General features: G+C 41.6%; 1 protein-coding gene across 2 annotated transcripts; it reads left to right on the forward strand.

Moving 5' to 3' along the window:
- The first annotated feature begins 9,943 nt into the window (after window positions 1–9,943).
- TRHR (thyrotropin releasing hormone receptor) lies at window positions 9,944–25,026 on the forward strand. Of its 2 annotated transcripts, XM_052788583.1 has the most exons (3): window positions 9,944–11,122; window positions 23,401–23,787; window positions 24,607–25,026. In XM_052788583.1, the coding sequence occupies exons 1-3, from the start codon at window positions 10,328–10,330 to the stop codon at window positions 24,610–24,612; spliced, it is 1,188 nt and encodes a 395-aa protein (XP_052644543.1). In that variant the 5' UTR covers window positions 9,944–10,327; the 3' UTR covers window positions 24,613–25,026. The 2 variants fall into 2 exon arrangements, with proteins under 2 accessions (XP_052644543.1, XP_052644542.1); XM_052788582.1 differs by lacking the exon at window positions 24,607–25,026 and having other exon boundaries at window positions 23,401–23,808.
- Window positions 25,027–25,752: the final 726 nt, after the last annotated feature.

A 25,752-nucleotide genomic window follows, 5' to 3' on the forward strand; every position in this document is an offset into this window, starting at 1 on the left:
AAAACGCAAAATCAATTTAATTTACTACAGATCAAATCAAAATGAGGATACTGAGAAGTAAAACCCAAACCTTAGAACACCTTCCCCCCACCCCTCCCTCCTTCCCACCTCAACTCCACTCCCGGTTCTCTCTCCCTCCTCCCCCGGGCGGCGTGGGGGAACAGGGAATGGGGGTTGGGGTCAGCTCCCCACACCTTGTCTCTGCCGCTCCTTCCTCCTCAGGGGGAGGACTCCTCACTCGTCCCCTGCTCCAGAGTGGGATCCCTCCCACGGGAGACAGTCCTTCACGAACTTCTCCAACTTGAGTCCCTCCCACAGGCTGCAGTTCCTCACAAACTTCCCTGGCGAGGGTCCTTTCCCACAGGCCAATCTTCAGTCACAGACTGCTCCAGTGCGGGCTTTCCCATGGAGTCACGGCCATCTTGGGGGGCATCCCCCTGCTCTGACGTGGGCTCCTCTCTCCCCGGGCTGCAGGTGGGCATCTGCTCCCCCGCTCCCCTCCATGGGCTGGGGGGGGACAGCCTGCTGTCTCACCACAGGCTGCGGGGGCATCCCCTCCTCCCCCTCCTTCCTCACTGACCTCGGTATCTGCAGAGGGGTTCCTCTCACATTCCAATCCCCTACTCGCTGCCAGTTTCCCTTCTTAAATCTGTTCTCCCAGAGGCGCTACCACTGTCACTGATGGGCTCGGGCTGGGCCAGAGGCGGGTCCAACTTGGAGCCGGGGAAGCTTCCAGCAGCTTCTCACAGGAGCCACCCCTGCAGCCCCTCCCGCACTACCAAAAAAAACCCCCACTGCACCACACAAACCCATAACAAAGATTTATAGAGAAAAACATAAAACAGGCCAGTGTTTTCATACATGGTTTGCAAACCACATAAATGTACAGGACTGTTCCTCCACTTTCAGTTGCCAAAGGTATTGGGCCTCTGTCTTTAGGTAACTGTGTTTAGGACAAGAGGGATGGTGACATACCTGGAAATTCTGGACTCCGCTTGCTGTTCCTGAGGAATGTCCAATGCTTGACTAACTTTGGATAATACTAACCCAGTTGCTTAGCTACTCTCTGTGTTCAAGTATAAGTTTAGTAAATTGACTCATCCTTTTCCCTTCAGCACTTGCCATAACGACTTGAAATATTTACCTAATCAGGTACAGCAATGATTATCTTGCAGCCAAGCCATGATTTCTGACTCGGTGCTTCCACCCATACCACATTGCTTACATCGCTGGGCCGGTTATGTATCATCTGCTATATGCCCATAAAGCAGCTAGAACTGGCCCAAGAAATCATTGCAGTGATGTGCATTTGGAATAAATCATCCCAGGAATCACTGGTATTCTCTCCTGGTGCAGTGATTTGAGGGTCAATAAATCCTGCATCTGAAGCCTTGATGTTCCCACTGACTTCTACTGTGGGCTGTGCTTGGACACCTAGTCTCCTTTTTTCTCTCCCTAGGGAGGTATAAGGATGAGCTATCACCTGCATAAGTTTCTGTCATGGTTTAACTCCAGCCAGCAACTAAGCACTACGCAGCCACTAACTCACTTCCCCCCCCTCCCCACCCCGCAGCGGGATGGGGGAGAGAATCGGAAGGAAAAAGGTAAAACTCATGGGTTGAGATAAGAGTAGTTTAATAGAACAGAAAAGGAGAAACTAATAACAATAATAATAACAACAATATTAAAATGACAATACTAATAAAAGAATAGGAATATACAAAACAAGTGATGCTCAATGCAATTGCTCACCACTTGCCAACTGATTCCCAGTTAGTTCCCAAGCAGCCACCCCCCCCAGGCCAACTCCCCCCAGTTTATATACTAGATATGAAGTCACATGGTATGGAATATTCCTTTGGCCAGTTTGGGTCAGCCGCCCTGGCTGTGTCCCCTCCCAACTTCTTGTGCCCCTCCAGCCTTCTTGCTGGCTGGGCGTGAGAAGCTGAAAAATCCTTGACTCAGTCTAAACACTATTTAGCAACAACTGAAAACATCAGTGTGTTACCAACATTCTTCTCATATTGAACCCAGAACATAACCAGCTACTAGGAAGAAAATTAACTCTATCCCAGCCAAAACCAGGACACTTTCCAAAGATAAAATGCTCCATAAGGCATTTGCCACACCATTACACCTTACCGCTGCTGTGAGAAGTGCCGCTGGATCTTGAGCTCTGGCAGAACATGGAGACAGTAACAGTGTACGGGGACAAAATCCTTTGAGCTTCTCTCCAAACAGGGAGCTTTGGTATGATGCCTGGAACGCCTCAAAAATCCTCTGCTGGGAAACACACAGTGAGAGAGGAGAGACAGGTAAATACATAGATACTTAATTCTTGTTTTTTTTCTTTCAGTCCCCTTTCTGATGTGCCTAACACAAGTCTTCCAGGTTCTCTGCCAATTGCTCTGTGTTTCTCTTTTAAAATTCAGATTTGCAGCCTCTTTTTTTTCTTCAGGGATGTTCTCTCTGTCACCATCTTATCACTCCCTCAAATACTTTAGTGTTTTTCTTCTACCGTAAGTCTTTGTGATGCACTGCTGAAAACACAAAATAAAAAAAGGACCCCTTAATTTTTTTTTCTCTCTTTGCTTCAAAACTGACAAGTATTTTCTTCTTTATTTTTCTTTCTGGGACTTTTTGTTGTCAAATGTATGTGTCTTTAGTTTCTATTTTGTCTTTTCTCCCCCTTTTCTTGAAATCTGTGAGTTAAAATTTAAAACCACCCTGTAGTTATTCACTGTTGCTTTGTAAGAGGGGGGCAGGTACTGTTGGTTTTCCTGCTGTGTATCCTGATTCTCAGGTGCATGTGAGTACATAGGAAAGAAAATGGAACTTAAGCAGATAAGGCATTATTCAAAACATAATCATTATGATATACCTGCCTAGGTCTTAAAAAGATAATCCAACTATGCCATGTGTATACAGAGTTTACTGATTTCTGAAGGAACTATTAAAATAAGAAGAGCAGCTGCTTATCTATATAACAATGAGCTCTGAGTACATGTTCTGTTGAGTTTAAATTTCATTCATGCCTGCTAACCTCATCTCAGTTGTAATAAAAGAAATGAGACCCCAAAGAGCATGAAATTGCACAGTTAGGGTGCTTTGTCTGCAATATTTGACATGTGCACATTTTAGACATCATAAATCATACCTTGTTCTTAGTGTGGCTCGTTATCATCCAACTAATTCCCTCAACAAAGTGCTCCAGACTGAAAATATTATTCTTGCATAAAGATGCTTGTCTTGACAGTTGTGCAAAGCATTTGTTGAAATGTAGTATGAGACAATGCTTCCAATGTAAAAATAGTAAAATCCAAACTAATAAGCAACTTTCACGCTCTCTTTATACATCATTAAAGTAATACATCATTAAAGAATTAAAGAGAATGATCATCTGTACATGAAACACTTGGAATCGTATTTTACTTGCAGAAATATCCGGTCATTTTAGCGGTGAATACTATTTTGTAGTGCTCGGGACAACTGAATGCTAAAGCCAAAGTACAGGGGTCATTTAGTAGTGCCATAATCCTTTTTATCAGCATTCAGTATGCTGACCCTACATACCTAATAGCTCTTTTAAACACATGTGGCAAATGTGAGTATATTAGTGAAATTTTAGGCACCCTCTTTAGTCTAAAATAGTATCAAATGACCATTGGAACTTGCAGCATTCATTTCCATGCAAAGCACAACTGCACGAATTTATAGAAATGTTATCAATCACCTTTAATTTTTTCTCCTGGTGAAAAAATTTTGATCTATACAGTACTCAGTATATTAAAGATATTGAAAGGAAATATTTTCTGTTACATTTTAAGGTATTGTCCTTTATATAACTGATGTCTCAGGACAGGTATTCTTTTTTGTTGTTGTTTTCACTGTTATAAAATGGCAGTTTCTTTATGTTTCTAGTGCACTCATTATTGGGAATCACGATATCATTTTAATACCTATTGTCCCTTTTTCTTTGCAGATAAGAAACACTTTATAAAATAGGAAAACAGGCAGGTTCAGATCCTTAGACTGTTCAAATGAACATAGCCCTATTAAAATTAACTGATGGATGATCTCTCTGCTTTAAATTTTCTCCTAGAGTTGAGTGGCCAGTATTCAAGTAAGTGGCAGAAGTACTTTTGATTGTTTTGGTGACTGCTTTCTTAGACAGCAAGTCTTTTAATGACCATACTCAGACAAGAGGCTTGGGCTGGAAAAGGGCAGGATAGCAAATATGATCTACCAAAAATTAATTATTCTTGATTATAAACTTTATTTGTAACTTGCATTCAACAACACTGGGCACAGAGCTTTGCAGTAAAGTCTGGAAAACACTAATCCCTTAAGAGGGTGGTGAATTTGCCATACCATGACTCTTCCTTCTGCTACTCTTCTGCACCTGCTCTGGTTTATATCTGTGCCAGTGAAATGTAGATGTGCATCCCACTGTGCCGTGGCAGAGCAGAGAGCTCAGTAGAGGCACTGTGGTCCTTGTCAGAGAGCTGTCCAACCTTCCCTTTTTGGATGCTTTCCAGCTCACTGGGAAAGGGACTAAATTTCTCAAGACGGAAATTTGCAGCACAGGGAACCTCAGTTTTTAGAGTAACATACTCATAATTCACCAAGGTTGGCAGAATTTAGGCATTTCTCCTTGCTTTGAACAGTGAGGCACAAATTTTATGACTGGATTTTTCACCAGATACCAGGGACCGTTTTCCAGTTACTGGAGTCCTGAGGGTAGTCCAGTCCCAACCTTCACCTGAGGATCTTCCAAATCCTGTTTAAAATCTGAGTTTCTGTGTCACACTTTTCTTCTTTAGGAAAGCACAAGGCAAATGAACACGGCATGCCCAGGGATTACAGTCATGGAATCAGAGGGCTCGCAGCCCATCCTGCTGCTCCCAGGCAGAATCAACCACATCTATGACAGGTGGCTTTTTACCCATCCCTAATACTGAAGCCTCTAGCTTCCCCACAGAGTCTATTCCAAAGCCTCTTTACTGTTAAATTACGCAATCTTTACTGGTAAGAGGTTTTTCCAACCTGAATCTTCCCTGTTGCTGTTTCAGATGATTATTTCCATCGTGGACGTGGAAAACAGATTATTCATTTTTATTTTGCAGCCTCAGTCTTCTCTTCTGAAGGGCAAATGACTTATATTTGTTCATTATTTTCTGATGGGTCTTGCTGTCATAGATTTTTCCTCTAGCTCTTCTCTGAGTTGTATCCACATCTCAGAAGGTGCCTCCTAAAACTGGACACAGCCCAGTGAGGGATGAGTTCGTATATCACATTGGATATGCTTCTGCTGATACACTCGAGATGAAAGTTTGATTTCACATCAGCATCTCGTTAGCGTTTTGTACTGATAGATGTATGGCTTGGGATCAGATGAGCTGCTTCTACAGAATTGTTCTATTGCCAGTTATTCCACACTGAGTTTGTGTACTTGCTTGCTCCTACCAAAGTGTACCACTTTATGTTTGTCCCTATTGAAATGCACCCCCTCTTTCTTCAGATCACTTTTCTGTGATGATTTTGACTTAGCTTATAGTCTCTTAAGTGGTAAAGTCCAAGTGAATGCAGATAATTCAGCAAATCAAAAAATTTCATGAAAGCAGCCTTCCTCACCCATTTTTTTGTGTGATCTTTCCATATTTATTCTGGCAAAGTTCCTTCTGCTTCATCAGGCTCTTGTGCAGTTTATCTCCACCTGAGTTCATAGAAATCAGTGAAGAAAAGGGTAGACCTCTTAAAGTCCTTCCAGTATCCTTTGCCACATGATCCCAGATCTGTCTCAACAAACCACGGTATCCAGTGACATTGTTGACAGGCAAGAGATAAACCAGATTTCCCACGTGAACCAATGGATTGCTTAAATCCATTTTTCTTACTTTTTGTGACAAGTGTTTTTTCAGAACAATTAAGTTAAGAATCCTTATTACTTGCCTTGAGCCAATACCAGTCCAACACAAAGATTAGAAGAAGATAAAGATGATACAAAACCCCTCACCCTTGAAACAGGATTTGCACTTTCACACAGATTAAAAGCCCCTAAATCAAATAGAATTTGTCAGATACACGTAGGAATCCCCAAGTCATCATAGTCCTAAATCACTTAGGCACTTCTGGAAAAACCACCCGGGATTTTAGCAGTACTTCAGTGGAGGTGTTCTCCAGTGACAGGCAGCAAAAAAAAAAAAATCCTTCTTTTAGTTAGAAAGAAGGATCGCTGCCTTGCGTAATGAGATTTATCTCACAGAAAAGGTGTTTGGTCCCCTTACAATCTTTACCCATAAAAGGCTTTTCCAGATGCAGATTTGTCCCACAAACCAAGCACTTTTTGTCACAGGCTCACCACATTAAAACAGAACCACAGCAATGTGGTGCAGCAGGTGTAGGAGAATAAATTCTAGTTGACCACAGTTACTACAATATTTAACTGTCAAGTGTAAATCCAAAACACATATGGAGCTGATCATGCCAGTAGCTAGTTATGAACTTTAAAAGCCAGCCTTTGGATGGTACTGAGGTTACATCACTGATGGTGACTTTTGTTCTCTACACACTGCAGCCTGGAGAAATTTGTACAGCAGTAAGTGCTCGGCGCTCCCTTGGAGGTGGACACAGAGTAAAGAATCCAAGTTAGTTATGATTTTTTATGAACCCTGAGTACAGACAGGTAATAGAGTATGAAATTGTCATTTTTGCGGAGCCGTTCTTCAGAACAAAAAATGCCAGCTGGGGAAGTGATATGAGTTAGAGAAACGGAATTAAGACTAATTTATAGCTAGTGGGGTAAAATGTTTATAGTGATTCATTGTTCCATCTCAGCATGTGCTTAACATTATGAGACAGTTTGTAGTGGCTTTGTTGTGCCTCAAGTGAGCAGAGACGCATTTTAATTGAGGCAAATGGAAAAAAAATTGGACAAGAATATTGTTGGCTAAACAGTATACCGCACACGGTGTATCAAGATGCCTCTCCGTCTCCCTCCTACCCAAAGGGTTGTGCCGACAGAAATGTATTAGCAAAAGTCAGCACATTTCAGGGGCTTGTTTTTCTACCTATTGTTGTTGACCTGCTAACTGCATCTGTCCTCATTTGTACATGTAATGTCAATTGATGCCTGGACCAACAGGTATGTGTATAAAATGGAGTAAGAGATATGCAGTAAAAGTTTCACAGAGATCTCTGGTCCATCTGCTCTCAAAATTCCACTGGCACAGCTGCTGTGCTTCCATGTATTAATGCTGAACTGCTTTTGAAACTAGCCAGTGTATTCTGACACTTGCATTAACGCAGCATTAACTGGGAGAAAAAGCTGGTCTTTTACTGATTCACAGATTCAGTATCTGATCTCTGACTGATGATCATGTTAGAAGGCTAATTTGAATGTTATCAATGCATATCACACGATGTTTGAGCCAAATCCATGACACCAGATCTCTTAATTACATGGAACATATATTTACAGTCTTGAAATTCCTTCTGCAATTACTGCAGATTTTGCAGAAACATTGTAGGTTGGGGAAGTACTGTATGGAAAGAAAAGGGAAATGCTCCATAGAGGATGTTAATCAATACTATCAAAATCCTTCGAATACCTCCTGTAGATATATTTCCTTATAACCATACAGTGTTGACTCTGTATTTTTTTTTTATCAGAATGCAACACTTGACAAAAAGCCATAAAAAGTGAACTACCAGCTGAGACAAGATGGTCTATCCCAACTCTGATACACACCAGTAGCAAATGCAGAGGAATGAGGCAAGCATCAGATAATACATTTCTTGCACATCTTCCTATATTCACTTCAGCGTCATGTGGGCTTTTAAATATTCTCCAGCTTTTCTGCATCCCATGTCCTCAGCCATTACTTCTGGCACTGCAAATGTTTACATACTCTCAGAAGCACTAGTTCCTCGGCCCCAACTCGGACCATCCACACTGTCTGCATAAGCTAGCAGAATACATGGAAACATGAGGAACAAGACTTCATGGTGGGACAGTATGGCAGAGAGGCATCAGCCAACCCTGAAAGAGAAATCAGTCTATGGAGGTGCCAAAAACTTCCAATTCAGCTGAAATCACTGAGGGTTAAGGTGTTTACCAGGCTGTCAACTAACTCAGTTTCCTGGTTTGAACTCTGGTTCAATGCCCTGCTGGGTTTGATCCTTACCGAGTCCCTGATTACTGACACTAAATCTGTGACAGTTCTGTCCTGGGCTCCCTCCTAGTGTGTTTTATGCTGTGGGGTTGAGCATCTGGGGTTACACCCACTATAGCCACATAGCTTTAAAAGCATAGATTGCTAAGGGGTTTGAAGGATAAAATGTTGTGAAGCATGAAGGGAGGTGGAAGGAATCCTTTTTAGGACACCCAGACATTACACTAGTGCTGACCTTCTTCCTCTTTCAGCTGTGTCCAGGATAACAGGATCTGCAGATCATATGGACCAGAATCTTGATGAGACCCATGATATGATTCTGTTGATATATCATTGGTCAAGTAACCAGCAACCTGAGTTTTTCCACAGGCCAGTGCTAGGCCACTGGCGACAAATCTGATTCTTTTCACCCCTGTTTCTTCATCTGTTAAATAGGAATAATGATATTTGCTTTACTTCATTAAGTGCTTTGGGGTCTACAGATGAAAAGCATCTGGTCACAAATGAAGTGTGAACAGGCAAATAGAAAAAATGACTGGAAAACTTAACTGAGTGGCTTCAAACCTCTGAAACTGTTCAAGTCTAATTTCCAGCTCTGATTCAGGTCGTATTCTTTTTCTGTCACCACCTGTTGTTTCAGTCTATTTAAAATCCTAGTTTTGCAAACATTACACCATGTGCCTATGCTAATCCTTCTCTCTTAGCACTAAAATCTGTTTTGAAATCCAAGTTGCCTTTCCCCAGTTGTGCAACATTTTATTTTCTTTAACCCTTCCTGAGCAAAGAGCAAAAAGCAATTGCCTGAAACGGAGAAAAAAAGGGGAATTTTAAGGCAGATTTAATCTTCAACCTTTTAACACAATAGTATAAGGAGAAACAATGGTTGAAGGACTGTGGTGGGCAGTTGACAAGGGCTCTTTCACAGAGGCCTGCAGAAGGATTTGCTATTGTTTCTCTCCCTGAGGCATTAAGATTTCTAGCGAGACAGGAAAGCTGTGTCCGGCTCCAGGTGCAGCTGGGCTCGTGAATAACTGCTGCTGCATCTGTAGGGCTTTCCTTAGCGCATCTCAAAGCAGTTATTTACACCAGTCTTTGATTTGTCTGTGATTTTACACAACCTGGCTGAACAAGGAGGAGTTTATTCAGCCAGGGGAGACTCTTCATTAAGGAAACAGTGGTGGATTAGTAACGCTCTGTGTGTGTGTGTGTGCGCGTGTGCATGTGTGTGACTGATCTCATTAAGAAGCAATTTGTGCTCTGATGGTTTTATTGTTGCTGTGCTACAATCCAGAAAGAGCTGAAAGGGCTTAGGAGTGATGACAGCAATAACAATAAAGGTTTTGAAGAGAATTGTCTAGAAAGGAACCCAATTTTTCCAGCTGCTTTCAAAAGCTGGGATATGTTTCTTTCTGTAAGCTCTGAAGGCATTCTTACAGCTCCCTGCAAAGCAGGAGGCAAGTGTAAACTACCATCACTTTCACAAGGAGAGGGACACAGGGGAAGTCAGAATTTTAGAAATCGGTGTGTTATTGTTGCCAGTCAATCTACCCTTTGTTTGCCAGGGTGGATCCATATGATCGATATGCAAGATAGCCGTCTGAGAGCAGAGAGGGAATGCAGTGTGAAGTAGAAAACCTGTGGGGCTTTACAGACCACTCTCCTTTCACCTTCCGCTGCTGTCTCCACCCTCAGTACGTTGTGACTCCTCCTGAAAAGCAGTGATGCTGAAGTCTGCCTGGACTGGATCAGCTCAGTCCTGTGCAGTGCTTTAGCCAGCTGGCAGTGCAGGAGGGCTCTGCTTTCCTTGCCGCTGCTGCCTCCTCCTCTTCTGCAGTGGGGAAAGGTCCCATCTCCACATGCTGTGTTTTCACGAATGCCTCAAACCGGCTATGAGAAAACAGCTTTTTAACCTGTGCAAATGAGCTGGAGTATTAGAGGGATTAACCTGCCTGGTAATTGAATTTACAAAGACTGAAAGTCCAGGTGCTTTTGGGGGAGTGGAGGACAGTACAGGAATGGGACTGTGACTACATGGAGAATGTGCTCTGGGGCTACAGCTCACCCACGCTCTGCTCCTCTCACCCTTTTGCAGGGGACCGTGGAGAACGTGCTGAGACCAAGTGCTGGGCAGAAGCGGCAGTGGGCTGGTGAAGATGGAGAATGGTACAGGGGACGAGCAGAACCAAACTGGGCTGCCACTATCGAGCCAGGACATCGTTACAGCCGAATACCAAGTGGTTACCATCCTCTTGGTCCTCCTCATCTGCGGACTGGGCATCGTGGGCAACATCATGGTGGTTTTGGTGGTCCTCAGAACTAAACACATGAGAACTCCCACTAACTGCTATCTGGTGAGTCTGGCTGTTGCAGATCTCATGGTGCTTGTGGCTGCAGGACTACCCAATATCACAGAAAGCCTGTATAGATCCTGGGTGTATGGCTATGTGGGGTGTCTCTGCATCACTTATCTCCAGTACCTAGGGATCAATGCTTCTTCTTTTTCCATCACTGCCTTCACCATTGAGAGATACATAGCCATCTGCCACCCAATCAAAGCTCAGTTCCTATGCACTTTTTCAAGAGCCAAAAAGATCATTATTTTTGTCTGGGCTTTCACCTCCATATACTGTATGCTCTGGTTCTTCTTGCTAGACCTTAATACAGTAGTCTACAAAGACACTACTGTTGTGTCCTGTGGCTACAAGGTGTCCAGGAGCTATTACTCTCCTATCTACATGATGGACTTTGGTATATTTTATGTTGTGCCAATGGTATTGGCGACTGTCCTCTATGGCCTGATTGCTAGAATACTGTTCCTGAACACCATCCCTTCGGACCCAAAAGAAAACTCTAAGACATGGAGGAATGAAGTGGCTCACCAAAGCAAGCCTGGGAATTCCAAGATGACTAACAGGAGTTTCAATAGCACTATTGCTTCTCGAAGGCAGGTAGGAACAGCAGTTTGAAATGGCTTTCTGAAACGTAAAACCCACTTGTTTTAGAGATCACTAGTCTAAACCTGTGGAAGGGGATAAAATACATTCTCCCTTTTTGCTTAGTAGTCAAGCTGAAATTCTGTGATACATATGCACATACATATAAATATGTATTTTTTTCTTGCCTATTCATTATTACCTACTGCAAGGACTGAAAAACAAGTAGTATTTTACTTTCTGTATCAAAAAGCAATTAAGAAGTGTCAATAAAGGATGAAAGATTTTTAACTTTACTTTATATTACAGCCTGTTAGTACTCCTGCTAAATATACAAAGTGACTCTTGAGCTCTTTTTGAGATCTGAAGAGAAGGAACTAGCCTCGGAGTTTAGGAGACATGAGGTTTTGTCCTGGCTAAGGCGCTGTGTCACTCTGCAAACGCATATGCTATACTTTTCCTGTCTCTAACTCCCCTGTGAAAAGTCTACTTAAGCAAGTCTGTACATAAAAAAGTGCTTTGTAAATGCTAAGTATCTTTGTTATTCTGTCTCTCATAAAATATTTTTATGTATTGAAGGCTCAAAACTGAGGCATACGTTTGACCAGCTTCTTTTTATATTGTTAAATAGGTATGCTGCAATGTGTAATTATACAAGTAGATTAATCTATGGCTATTTGCAATAAACCATACTGCCTCATACTCACACAGCATGCAGCAGGTAGCACAGTGGGGTGAAGTGCTGAGAAATGCAGGGTGCATCACTTCGCAGCTGGCTCTTGGGAGCAGGCTCCGGCTGGGTCAGGCAGCTTGGTGCAAGTGTTGGGAAGCAACGCTCCATGCTGAGCAACTTGGCTCACACCCCTCGGCAGTTGCTGCTCGGCACCCCGGAGGGTGGCTTTGCAAGCTGGATGCTTCTACCTCCCTGCACTGCACAGTTCCCTCAGGAAGAAAAGCCGAGCTGTGCAACTTTCCAAACAAGCTGAGTGCCCCCCTTGAGTGACATGTTGAACTTCATATTCTTCTTATTGTATGGAGATTACTACCGCTTAATGAGAGGGACCATTTTCCCTTATTACAGAGAAGGCACTGACCTCAAAAGTTGACTGAACTGCCTGCTAGATCACCAAGGGCTCACAGAGCACTAGAACCATGCTTTGAAATGCACAACTGAAACACGTGGGCTGGGTTATGTTTAATTATGTGTCTCCAATTATAGTTAATAGTCAGATTAGAAGTGTTTAATTTTGTTTTTCTTTGTCCATTAATTAGTGGAAGAATAAGATAATATGCTTTTCAGTTTCGCAGTGTCACTTTAGTATACATGCTTGGTTACGTGTGCTTAGCACCACTTAAAAAACAGACAAATATTTTACATTGAGCATTGCTGAATGTGGATACTGTTATATTACGAAACCAAAAAGTGAGGATTATAATGTGATGTCTTGTAAAGACAGCAAGACTTTTTCTAAAAGCCTAAGTAACCTGGTTGTTTAAAGCAGCATCATTATGAGTAAAGCTAGCATTTGCATATAGTATAACATAGGAAGCAAAGCAAGGATAGTGTGGCATTATTAGTAATATTTTTTATACAATAGCAGCATGCAAAATATAGCCAATGGTGTAAAATAGGAAAACACAAGTCCATATTCAAAACCGTCTAAAATCTCAACAGTTAGTAAGACACACAAGTGAAAATTTCCTGCTGCACTGGCAGTTGACAATATAGTTGACAATATAGTTTGGCCTCATAGTGAGTTCTGCTGTCATGTAAAATTGTCTATATGCCTTCTCAGAACTGTGCTTGCACTACAGTGGTGGAGTTACATACGATGTCCAGCATGTGATCTGTAGAAAAAGTGACTGAAAATGTGGTGTACACTTCCTAGTTCTGTGGCAGTTCTCATATTTATCTAAGAATACTTCTACAAAACGAAATTTGTGCATGTTCCTGTGGTGGGCTGGCTCCAGCTGGAGCCAGCCACTTGCTCACTCACCCCCACAGCAGGATGGGGGAGAAAATGGAAAGAACAGGAGCAAGAAAGCTCATGGGTCAAGATAAGGACAGGAAGATAACGTATCAGTTATTGTCATGGGCAATGCAGACTAGACCTGGGGAGAATTAACTTAATTTATTGCCAATGTATTGCCCCTTGTTATAGCCACAAGTTACACTCAGTCCCTTCCGTGAGGCAACTGGCAGCGCTGGGCCAGGGAGAGTTGCGGTCAGGTTGCAGAGGTTTGTCTCTGTCACTCCTTCCTTCTCACTCATTTCCTCTGTTTCTGTGTGGGTCCTCCATGGGCTGCAGTCCCTTCAGGTGGTGCCTGCTTTGCCAAGGAGTGCCTCCTTCTCTGATTTTGGTGTTCCCTCTGCTGTTTCTCACTCTTTTGTTCTCTTCTCCCCTCTCTCCCTCTTTCCAGAGTTTTTGCCATTTCTTAAATATCTTTTCACAGGGGCTCCACCAGCTTGGCTGATGGGCTCAGCTCTGTCCTGTGGTGAGTCTGTTGGAACTGGATGGAACTGTTTGTGTCCAGCACAGGGCAGCCCCAGGCATCTTCTCAGAGAGGCCACCCCTGCAACCTCCCCACTGTCAAAACTTGGACATGGAAATTCAGTACAGTTCTACTAAGTGATTATGATTAATTATTATTTAATTAACCTATTATGAGCTCCCATTTATATAATATACCAGAATAAAACAGTGTTACATAGGTTTTCTCAGCCTTCATGAAGGTTTAACCTAGGAATCCCATAACCATTTTTGACGATGATTAATCCAACATGGCAGTATGTGAATTGATTTCCCCATTTAGTTTGACCTGGATTGCTTGACTAACCTGGATTTAGCTTGACCCAGACTGCCAGGTCATACAATTTTCTTTAATTTGTGTGGGACTTCCCATTATCTCATCTGTGTTTGGAAAGTCTTCCATTGTTAAAAACGGTCAAAACTTGCTTTTTACCTGGGTAAGAAAACATTTTCTCCCCTATCTTGTCATACGGTGTTTGTGTTTTAGTCAAAGAACACTATCTGAAGCTGTTTCCAACTCATGGCAGAAAGAGACTGCATTGTCCTGTTGTTTTTTAGACTTTTTTTTTAACCTATATTATTGTGTTAGCATATAGCTATATATGCACTGTCAGCTTTGTGTTTCTATGTCTGCTTCCAAGAATTAGTCTTCTATATACAATCAATACTTTCTATTGTGAGTCATACAGTTATGCAATTTCAATTATTTTCTTCAAAAAATGACAAAACATCACTCAGGTTTCTGCTATGAGAGTTAGCCCAGAATTGGAAGCTGACAGACTAAAAATGCAAAGACCAACATGGAAACCATCCTGGATTCAACACCTAGGATGCTTCCTCACACCTGGCACCAACAGAAAGAGCAGGGCAAGGAACAATACCCTGATATGGCATCTGGAATAGCTCTATGCTCAGGGAGGAAGAAAATACAGAGTAAAGTAATAATTTCCTTACAACTATGGAGGACAGATACCTAAGCTGAGGCAAGGGGGAGTGGGAAGCTCAGCAATAAGATAAACAGGGGGGGAGGGAGGTGGCTACTGCTGAAGGAGAATAGATGGACCATGTTCAGTTTCGTTAGAACAGATATTTTCTGTCTCTGATATAAACAGAGATAATGCCAGCACTGAAAAGGAAAAAAGTGGTCAGGTGGTCAGAGGACTTTTGTTTTGTTTTCAAAACAGAATGGCAATTTAGAGCATTCTATGATTTAGAAAGAAGGCCTGAAATATATTTTAGAATGGTGAGTCAAGCCTATCTTATCATATTTTTCATGTGAGATGCCTAGGGATGAGCTCAAAATGAAGCTATAGTACATCGCCAAAGAACAAAAATCAGCTCTTCCAGGTAGAAAGTGGTCCTCTGCTTACTCAGTCTATTCCCTGCCTTCACCCTCCCACCCACATGATTTACAAGTCACTGCACTATGTTAGTTCTAGTAAATACTTATTTATTTCCAATATTTGGAAAGCTAACAAACAGGAACAAAATCTGTTTATTAAAGGATCAATACCCCCTATCAACAACCACCAACGGACAAAGCCTTCAAAGTACTCTTCAGGGCCCCCTGAAGTTTCCATTCAAAGCACTGCAAGACAAAACTGAACAGGGAAGACAAGCAAAAAAACCCAGGTATAAAAATCAGTCCTTTCTTTTAAATGTTGAAAGAGAGGGAAAGGCACAAAATAAGCTTTCTTTTCTCATGAAGTATCTCCACTTCCAGCACATTTTTGTTTCACTGAACAACATCTGTTACCGCTGATATTGGACAACTACTGAAATGATAAGTTATTTGTTTACGCTGCAAACTAAAGTTCTACCAAGGAAAGGAGCACCAATACATACCCATAGGATGTGTCAATCTCCATTTTTACATCCACTTCTGAAGAGCCAAATCAATCCCACTCATACAATATTTATTCTGTTTTACAGAACTGTACTGGATAGCAGGGTGTGATAGATGTATTTTAAAGGTTTTTCAAAAAAGAAAACTAGTTTTATTCGACAGTCAGGCACTCCTTTGTACATGGGAGTACATTTCCAATTAATTTTGTACTTTCCATCAGGCTCCTGGTGTCCCAGAAGGAACAGAAACTAGTTCATTCTGCCTCTTCTTTGTCAGAAGCTAAATCCAGCTGATCCACTCTTTATGGAAAGCAGTAAGACTCATTTATTGCCCTTGCAGAGCTTTTGATCAGCCACTACAAGTCAGTAGGCAATACCTGACTTTCTCCCAAGGGAAGATCTCTGCCAGAAGGCAGCGAGATATCGGTATGCTCCATTTTCAGAGGAAGCGGTTTGTGCTCGAGGCTACGTGGTGTTAGGCCCTGAGGAATCAACTAGTGTTACACTTGTTTTTAGTATTGAAACATGCAGGTAAACCTTCAAGCATGTGTTTAGTTTGTGACTACAGAAAAATTCTTAAACACCTATTAGGTCTGATGGAGCTGATGATGATTGTGTTGAATGGGTTTTCAGCTATGCTTTGCAAAGAAAATGACCTTGCTAGACTGAAGTTCATATATAGCTGAACAATACTGTGGGAAAGCATTTGACTGCCAACAGGGGGTCTTGGTGATAAACAGTGACAAAATGGTTTTTGCAATAGAAGATTAGGAGAAAATGAAAAGGTGACTAAGAGTAAGGCGAGACCTCTTTGACCGCAGAGAAACTAGAAAGTATTTCTGCTGAGTGATTTGCACAATTTGAACCTGAGAAAACAAAATGAAATAGTTCTGGTGTACACATTTCCTCAAGTTAAACAGGAGGGAAGTTGAGAAAGCAAAATTTTCCAGCATCCTTCAGTTGAGCCGAGGTCACAGTAGCTGAAACCTCAAAGCTTAACAGAGGAAAGGTCAATATGCTAAGAAGATGATATCATGAAAAAGAGTATCTCTTAAGGCCAGACAGTTCAAAGTCCCATTTACTTGATTCAGAGCTAAAGAAGGAACTTCAGCGCAAATTCAATGTTAAGATTTATTTAACAACTGCACGATCATTTGGACAGATGATCACAGGTCCCGAGGAAGTGAACTGAAGTACATTTCTACTCACTCAACAGAAAATACAGACTATGAATTTGAGGCTGTCCAATTAAACACATAATTCGAACGTGTAAGGAATCCTGAACCACACGAAGCACTGGGAAACTGTAATTGTCATGGAACTAGGGTAAAAACTGCATGTAGTGGCAAGAAGGTTTGAATGTGATCCAAAGCATCATAAGCCAACAAAGGACTTTGTCCCAGATCCCTCTGGACCTCAAACTAAAGAAATTTGCCTCCAACACTTTGTTATAATTTCACAGAATCACTGAGGCTGGCAGGTGCCTCTGGAGATCATTCAGTCTAACTCCAGTGGTAATACCACTTTCAGTGATACTGTGGTAGGCTGAAGACATCTGGCTTGTTACCCTAGTAGGTAGCTGTTCTGCCATTTTGTTTTAGTTTCTTCATTGCAGTTGCAAAGGCAGGTGCAACGGTTAGATCTTTTATTTTTCAGGCATGCATATGATTGCATTAGCCTACCAATTTGTGTCTTTGCTATTCCAAAATGGCCTGTTATTTGTACTTGCAAACCATCTATATTGTTAAGTTTCCAGAAAACACATTCACTGACTCTAATCTAATAAAAATGAATAGCAATTGAGCAAACATTAGCTGCAGTTACAGGCATTTATCGCACATAAATAGTAATGTGTGTGCATAAATTCAATCTGGAAAAAATACAAGTGCCTGCACCAAAGGTTTGACCAGATTGTCTATTACCAAAAATCGCAGACAAACCAAATTCAATATAATCAGCTCATTGCCTCTATCAAACAGCAGTTCACATTCAACTTACATTCACATGCGTTACAGCCTCAACTTTACACATGCCTGAAATCCAAGCTAGTAATTCTTTGGTCTTTACTCATAGTCTTCCTTTCTGTATCTTTACACCATAAAGTACCATAAGTATCAAAATAAATCTTAACGCTTCTTTTCTTTGCTTTTTCATATACAGTACCACCACAATTCCACAGACTAAACTGTCTTTGCTTGCAGAAATAAAAGAAATAATGGTTCCTATTTGAACTTTGGAAAGTTTAGCCACTTATTTTATAGTTGTTGTTTAGGACAATGAATTCAGAGCAGATGTGTACCTTTGATGGTAAAAGTTGAAGTTTGATCACAGTTTCCCCTCTTGTCCATTTTAGGCGTTCTATTCCCAAGCCTTTTTTTAAAAAGACAGAGGGAAAGAAAGGTTTCATTTCATGAATAGGAAATGTGTTATTCAAAGTATTCAGAGCAGATTTCGCAATAAAACAAAACCACTAACAAGTAACACTAACCAACATTAAATGTTTCTTTACAGTATACGGTACAAGGGAGAAAAGCTATTTCTGCCTTTTTTTTTTGTGGGTGCTTATTTTTGCTAACAGTGCTTCTTTTTTTCTAGCAGCACAGGTACTAGGATCTCTCAGCATTTCTAAAACGTTAATGTTTTTTCTTCTGAAGATTTGAATCATTTTGTTCTGCTCAGAAGCAAGAAAATGTCCTGAAGACGCAGGTATTGCAGGAAGGAAGAAGAGAGTGAGAGAACTTAAAACTGAAGGATAGAAAAGGGATTTGCCTGTCACACAGGAAAACTTTGAAAATGTGAGGAAATAAAATCCTTTTATTCTAAGAGTACCTGTCCTGTGAGCTACCTTGGCAAGCAGCTCACTACCTTTTAAAAGAGAGCAAGAGGCCAGGAGAAGCAGATGGGAAGACAAGGAAGCAATCTAGTCCCCTTTTTATAGTAGCCCATATATTGTCTGGTTGATGTGTTCATGGAATCACATCCTGACCTGTGTGCTTCCTTTTCTCTTTCCCATATGCTCCTCATCTGTCCAGTCCTCCAGATCAGGTCCTGGTTCTGGCTGTATTAATCTCTCCCACACTTCCATTTTATCCCACCTAGCTCAGCCAACATATCCCAAATTTTTTTCTCATCCATCCATAATATGAACACTGAATTACATATTTTCAGGTAGATTTCATACTTTCCCCAAAGGAATTCCTAGTTTCCTCAGGTATCAAGGGGACTGTGCAAAATAAATACAGCCTTAGATAGCAAACGTGTTTGTTTATACTTGAGATGGGATCGAACTCACTTAACATTATGAGTATCTCACAAAGTTAGTTGCTCAGTCCAATCAAATCATCTATGGTGAATTAAAACAGGTAGGTTATGCTCTAGAGAAAGTCCTCTCAGATGTTGACAGAGTACGTGATGACCTGTCTCCCCCAGAGAAACCCCTCTGTTCTCTCACAGCGGAGCAAGCTCGGATTCTAGCTTGCAGTGCAAGATAAGTTTTGTATGGCTTACATGAAATCCTCAATCATATCACTTGGTTTCACTTGCAGTGTTATTATATCAAGACCTTAATCCTTTTATTATTTAATCCTCCTCCTCATTGTACAACTTCTTTTGGATTACAAAATCACGGACTGACATATAAAATCGCTGTGCATTATAATGAACACCACCAAGCACAAGAAAGAAAGATATTATTATATGCCTTTAAAACACCAGAGTGCCTTTATGGCACAATAACATAGTAAGTATGACTATTGCTTTTACCTATCAGGGTAAGAAAGATTAGCATTCAAAGGAGAAGGAAGCAACTACCAAACTGTGAGTACCATGGTAATTAAAATGTCTCGTCAAAGCACTTCCTTAGAATGACAAGGTTTTGGAGCAGGAAGGAAAAGGAGAATACTAGTTCAGAATTAAAATACTGGGAATCTGTTTCGTAAAAAACATTTTAAATATTTTTCAGAACATTCTCAGAAACCAAAAAATAGCGCTTGAAGAATGGTTGCATGCAGCCAGGAACACATTCAATCTCAAGCACTTTGCTATCATTCAAAGTACACTTGAAATTTGGACTAAAATGGATTTGCTCAAAGCCTTTTAATCATGTTTTCAATTTCCTTAACTAAGAATACTTGTACTCTGAGTATAGGATATGCAAGGAAAGAGCAATCAGTGTATGCTTGCCTTCACCTGAGTAATGAATGAGGATGCTAGTACCGCTGCTTTCAGTTACAGGTAATAAAAACTAGGTTCTTAAAAAAGTTTGTCCTCTTAGCACTCCACTGATGTCAAATACTTAGCCCTTCCCCAAAATGATGTTTAGTTATCTTTCATGTAGTGATCTGAAAAAGGATATGGCAGTTTACTTAAGCAAAGTGGGCCAAACTTTCCTCTAAGTTATTTCTGTGCAGCCCCATCCATCCCAATGAAGATTTTTGGTGTAGATAAGAAAGCAGCTTCGGCCTAAATCATGTGTTTAGAAGCTGGGTTCATCTGTAAAGGCAGATTCAGGTGCGAAAAAAGTCGAGGGCAAGCTTGCAGCATCTTTGGGTCAGAAGTCCTGAGGGGTGCCTCAGCCTGCAGTGGGGTGACAAGCCCCCCCGGCCACACTGGGGACAAAGTGAGCAGTGCCAGAGCACCTTCTAGGGGCTGCTGTCATTTGCACACAGGTCACGCTCTGAGATAGCTGAACATGAAAAGCCACGGCCTCCGGAGCCAGCTTAGGGAGGATTTACCAACAAGCAAATAACTATCTGAACTCAGGGCCTCGCAGTGGGTCTCAGAGACACAACCACTACTGGTCAGATGGCTCAGGCAACTGAATTTCTGCCTGGCAATAGAGAGCTTGTGCCAGACTTGTGATTTTTGGCAGCTTTGGAAAGACATGCACTGCAGCCAGTTTAAAATTATGGTGAATTCTCCTCATCGTCCTGCACTGACTGAACCATCAAGAGGTGCCACCAAAGAGGTGCCATCCACGGCCACATGCTTCTGCCTTTTCTCTTGCACTGAGTGTAGACTCTGTGGCAGCGTACGTGAGTTGGATCATTGACCTGAGCAACTCAAATACCAGCTCTACCGAGAAGTGCCTAGTTTTCAGTTGGACCGGCAGTCTGACCTGATGCACACCCTCATCTCTGGGGCCAGCACAAGGAGGGAGATGAGAACAGGATTGCTTTTTTAGCTGCAGTCACAGGTTACTTTGGTTTCAGTTTATGTCAAGACCAGGAAATCGTGGAGTGTGAGCGCTGCAAGACGATGTCTTACCTGGCATAAAGCCTGACAGCACAAAGCTAACCTCCTGGCATTTTTAAACACATTCAAACCTGCAGACTGAATTGATCTCAGCTCAGGGCACTTTGCACTGTGACCATGATATTTTTTATCTGGTGCTAAGAGACAGTTCTAATATATTGCCAAATCACAGCCTCAGTAAGCTGAACATGACAGCAGTACAAGCTAGCGGTGTTAGAAGGAAAACGCACATCAAGCTGCCAGTACACATAAATGCAGCTAATAGTTTGCACACTGCATACATATATGTCTTTGAGGCATATAGGACACAGTCACTTGAAGAGTAACAGCCTTTTTTTCATCGTTGTAAAGTATTAATTGCGTGACTCTCAAATATCCCCTTCCTGACAGCAAGATCAATTTATTTCCAGTTCAACCCAGGATTCAAACAGACAGCTGCACCATTGTAAGTGATTCTCTGAGCAATTGTTCATTAAAGACATGCTCAGGAGAAATGTAAATTGCCAATGATCAGTAGGTATGATAACAAAGTCCCCTGCTGAGCTTCTGGTAGAGAAGTACTTTGATGCCTGTGTAGACTATTATCCACTCGCCCTCTGAATGCTTCAGCTGATGTAACACATCTGTTAGTTGGGCTGAGTCCCATTGTTAATCCAAGCTCCACAAATGGTTACTTTCTTCCTTTAAATGTGGATTATTTCCCATGGTGAATGATTATTCTCAGTTGAATGGATTTGCTCAGTTTGGAGGCCCAGGCTGGAATGGAGCTGGAGGGAGGAGAGGCAGCAGGTGAGGAGTCCTGAGCCTTCCTCAGCCAGAGCAGGTCGGTACTGGGTCACCTCGCTCTTTGCAGCCATATTCACAGGACTGGTCCCTTTAGAAGTGGTTCGGAGATAAGGAAAAATCATGCTTTTAGCTACCTGAGACATTCACATTTGCATTTTGCTCTATTACAATGACTGATTGTGCACAGTGAACAAGAAAAGCAGTCTAGAAGTCATAAGGAAATGTATCAGTCAAGAGACAAAAAAGGAGATAATATTTCTCAGTCTCATTTTTTTACTTCTACTGAACACAGCTGTAGGGAAATCAAAAGGGAGGGTGAAGGGAGGGGAATTATAGGATAAAATTGTAGCCTTTGAATAGGTACATTTAAAGACAGCTAGATAGACAGATACGTAGATAAAGACACATCAATTTGTAGAGCAACTTTGCTCTTCATCCTATTCATTAGCATAATATCTATAACAAAAACAACAAATTGAGTTATATGTGTCTTTCTAGATAGCTAGAAGAAAATATATCCCTTAGAAATAAGATGGCAGGCTTTCTATATAATGAGCTATCTGATCAGAAGGCAAGAGAATTAGATACTCTCTTATAACTTCAAACTAAAAAACACACCTAAAACTAGCATGTATTTATGAGTGATTTTAGTGGAGTTATCTGTCTGTCCCCCTGGAAATAACTTAAACTCTTATCGATCTACTTCTATCCTTTCTGCAAGCAATGAAATTATAACCCATATAGCCAGAATGCATCCTGTGGTTACAGGAGTTGCTGTTTATTGAAGTATAACTTCAGGTACCCAGAAAGAAGGAATAAAACCTAAAGGTAAAAAGAAGTTCTTTAAACTAACCAGTCAATAGGCAACAACAGTTTTATGTCAAGAAGAAAGACAAATAAAAAAACCCCCCACAATCAAAAGAAGCAGTTGTAGCTCACCAAAATCAGTGCCAATCCTTTCCAGTTCATGCACACACAGTTAACCAAGTCATCTCCTGACTTACATGAGGCCGTGCCACCATACTATCCCACTGTCACATCTCACTGTACTTTCTACCTTGTTTATTAACATCTTTCAAACTTCCTTTAAAGTAGAGACTAAGGAATACCATATATACTAGAATTAAATTTTTTACAAGAGAAAGAGTATTTTTACAGTGGGGTTTTTTTCTGATTTTAAAATTATTTCTTGTTCACTTTATTTCAGCTACCCTGGATATCCATAAAGGTTGTTTTTTTCTTTATTCAAAACAAATGTACACAATAGATGAAAGTTCTTATAATAATCAAGTTTTACCAATAATCCCCTTTTTCCTGGCTCTGTAAACTTTAATTGACATTTCAGAGTAAACATCAAATAATGAAAATCTAATTAAATACTGAGGATTTTAGGAATAGAAATAAGTAATTCTTTTTTATTTTTTTGTTATTTTTGGCTTTTGGAAATTCTTTTAGGGTGGCTGTTAAAGCAGATAATCTAAATAGGCTTCAGGTTCAATTACTCTACAGACTATTCTAGTCTAAATGAGGAGATCTAATGTGGTTGGAACAAATGCCTTTAGACCCCTTTTTTTCCATTTGAATCAATACCTCCTTCTAGCTTGAGAAGTTGCAAAGTCTAAGATCTACAACAATTAGCTTACTGGGATGTCATCTGGATAGAGTCATTTAACAAAAACTAGGAGGAATTTGGAGCCAGGTTTTTTTGTCCTTCTTACTGTCAAAAACCTTTCTGAATTAAACATTGATCAGAAATTCCCAGCTGAAGAGTCTGTCCATAGTTTTGCTTTGGCCCTAGAGATATAGGAACGCACATGTTCCTTCCAAGATGAGTACTAACCTTCTGCCCCTCTTTTGTCTGCTTCTGTGTTCCCCCAGGTTACCAAGATGCTGGCGGTGGTTGTGATCCTATTCGCATTTCTATGGATGCCCTACCGCACGCTGGTCGTGGTCAATTCCTTTCTCTCCAGTCCCTTCCAAGAAAACTGGTTCCTGCTATTTTGCAGAATCTGTATTTATTTAAATAGTGCCATCAATCCTGTAATTTACAATCTCATGTCCCAGAAGTTCAGAGCAGCCTTCAGGAAACTCTGCAACTGCCAGCAGAAACGGGAGAAGAAACCGGCCAGTTACAGCGTGGCCCTAAATTATAATGTCATCAAAGAGTCTGATCACTTCAGCACCGAGCTAGAAGATATTACTGTCACCAATACCTATCTGTCCTCTGCGAAACTGTCCCTTGGTGATACATGTTTGTCATCTGAGGTAACAGTTAATACTTTTTAATATTTGGTGTAGAGCCCTCATGAACCAGAGCATGTTCATGTGCATGAGGCTGTGCTGGGCTAGCTTTCAGCTGGGACAGCACAGTGAAGGGCCAGGGAAGGCTGGTGGTGGCAGATGATGCACCACCAAACAGGGCATGGCGGGGAGGGAGAACTGCCCATCTCTGGAAAGCGATGCTCTCAAAGTGCCTTGTGCCAAGCATGACGTGACTGGGAGGATCTGGGGTATGGGGAGGGATGCAGAGAAACACGTAGGTTAAGCCTTACTCCCTGAGGAGCAGAGGGCAGTGGTGGAGCACCAGAGAGTGGTGCTCAGGCATGGTGCCTCATGTACATGTTTAGCAGGAGGGTGGACATCGGTGTCCAAGCTCAGTGATTCCTCCCGGGCGAGCTCTGGCTGCCTGCAGGAAGGCAATGAGGCATTTTCTTGTGCCTCACTCCCTGGCTCCAGTTTGGGGTTAACTAGCCCGGTGCCACCATGTAGCTGGTGCTAAGAGAAGACACAGATCTCCCCCACACCAGCATTCTGGTCCTGAGAGCCACATCCATTTCCATGCTACCTGCGCCATCCCCAGGTGTAGCACATCTCTCTAACCCAGCTCTCTTCTACATGATGGTGCATGTTACTGTTTTCATGATGCTTTACACAATACTACTTAAATGCTGTTTGTAAACCTCTATACCTTGGATCTTACAAAATAGATCATCCACAGAGAGGCTTAGTTTTCCATTTCCTCTTGCAGGTATGAGAATGAAAAATTTTTCTTTCTCACTTTGCTGCTTCTTTCCTCATTTTCAGGCCTGAAGCCCACCTTGTTCTGAGTACGCAGTCATATAAAACCTTTGGATGCTCTGTTCCCACCAACCTGTATGAAATGGAAAGGCATTTCTGCTCACAGAATTGCAGGAGTTCCCATATATCTCTCCACACCTGTCTGCATCCTGCAAGAAAAAGCAGCCTCATGGAGAGTGAAAAGAATATACTGCTGAGTCTAACTGAATGAAGCACTTAACATAACTTTAAGCAGGTGAGATGGCTTCAGTGGAATACCCAAATCCTTCATCTCATGTATTGACCAAAGTGGTCCGTACTCTCAGAAAGAGCAAAGCTGCCCAGGGTGTCTCCACGGATGCAGAGCGGGGCAGTGGTTGATGCTCCCAATGAAGGCGAGAGGTGAGGAGAGGAGCTGCCTTCCTACGTGGCTGCACTGGGCAGCACCAGCAGCAGCCAGAACCACTGCCGATTACAGTAATTACCCACCATTGACTCCCTCATCCCACAGCAGTGCAAATCTAATTGCAGGCATTGTAACATGCTTCAATAAGCAGACATCTGATGGCAAAGAGCATGAAATCTTTTTTTTTCTTTGTTTCCTTTTTTTACCTTGAACAGCATGAAATAGGAAAACCATTCAATGAATTTGCAGAGGGAATAAACAAATTTAAAAGTCAATAGGAATCTTTAAAAAAATCTTTTTGTTTTCAGCAAGCTAGTTTATAGATGTACCGCCTTAAATGTAAGTCTCAGTTAATACTGAATCCTGTGGGAACTTGACAGGTATTGAAGAGCATTGGACAGGCTTTTGCTAGTTAATTTTATCTTGGTTCAATAGTAATTGTGTCTCAGACCGCTATAGGGGGTTTATAGCTTCAATAGAGATAATGTCTAGGGAAAAGAGGAAAATTCAGTGAAAAATGACACTTTTTTTATTTTTTGTCTCAAGGGTTATCCATTAGAATACTTCAGGACATAAAAAGTGTGTCAGAAGAGAAGTCACCACGGCTTCTCACTTGCCAGCATTGCCACTTGCATGTTCTTCCCACACGGGCCTATAAAAAGGAGCCTGGGGCTATGATCTCCCCGATGTAGCTGCAGTCAAAACATAGCGTATTACTTTGGCTTTGCTCTAGACCAGCTCGTGTTCTTGCTAGAATTATATTTTCC

This window comes from Harpia harpyja, chromosome 5 (genome assembly GCF_026419915.1).
Source record: "Harpia harpyja isolate bHarHar1 chromosome 5, bHarHar1 primary haplotype, whole genome shotgun sequence".
In the NCBI taxonomy this organism is placed as follows: Eukaryota; Metazoa; Chordata; class Aves; order Accipitriformes; family Accipitridae; genus Harpia; species Harpia harpyja.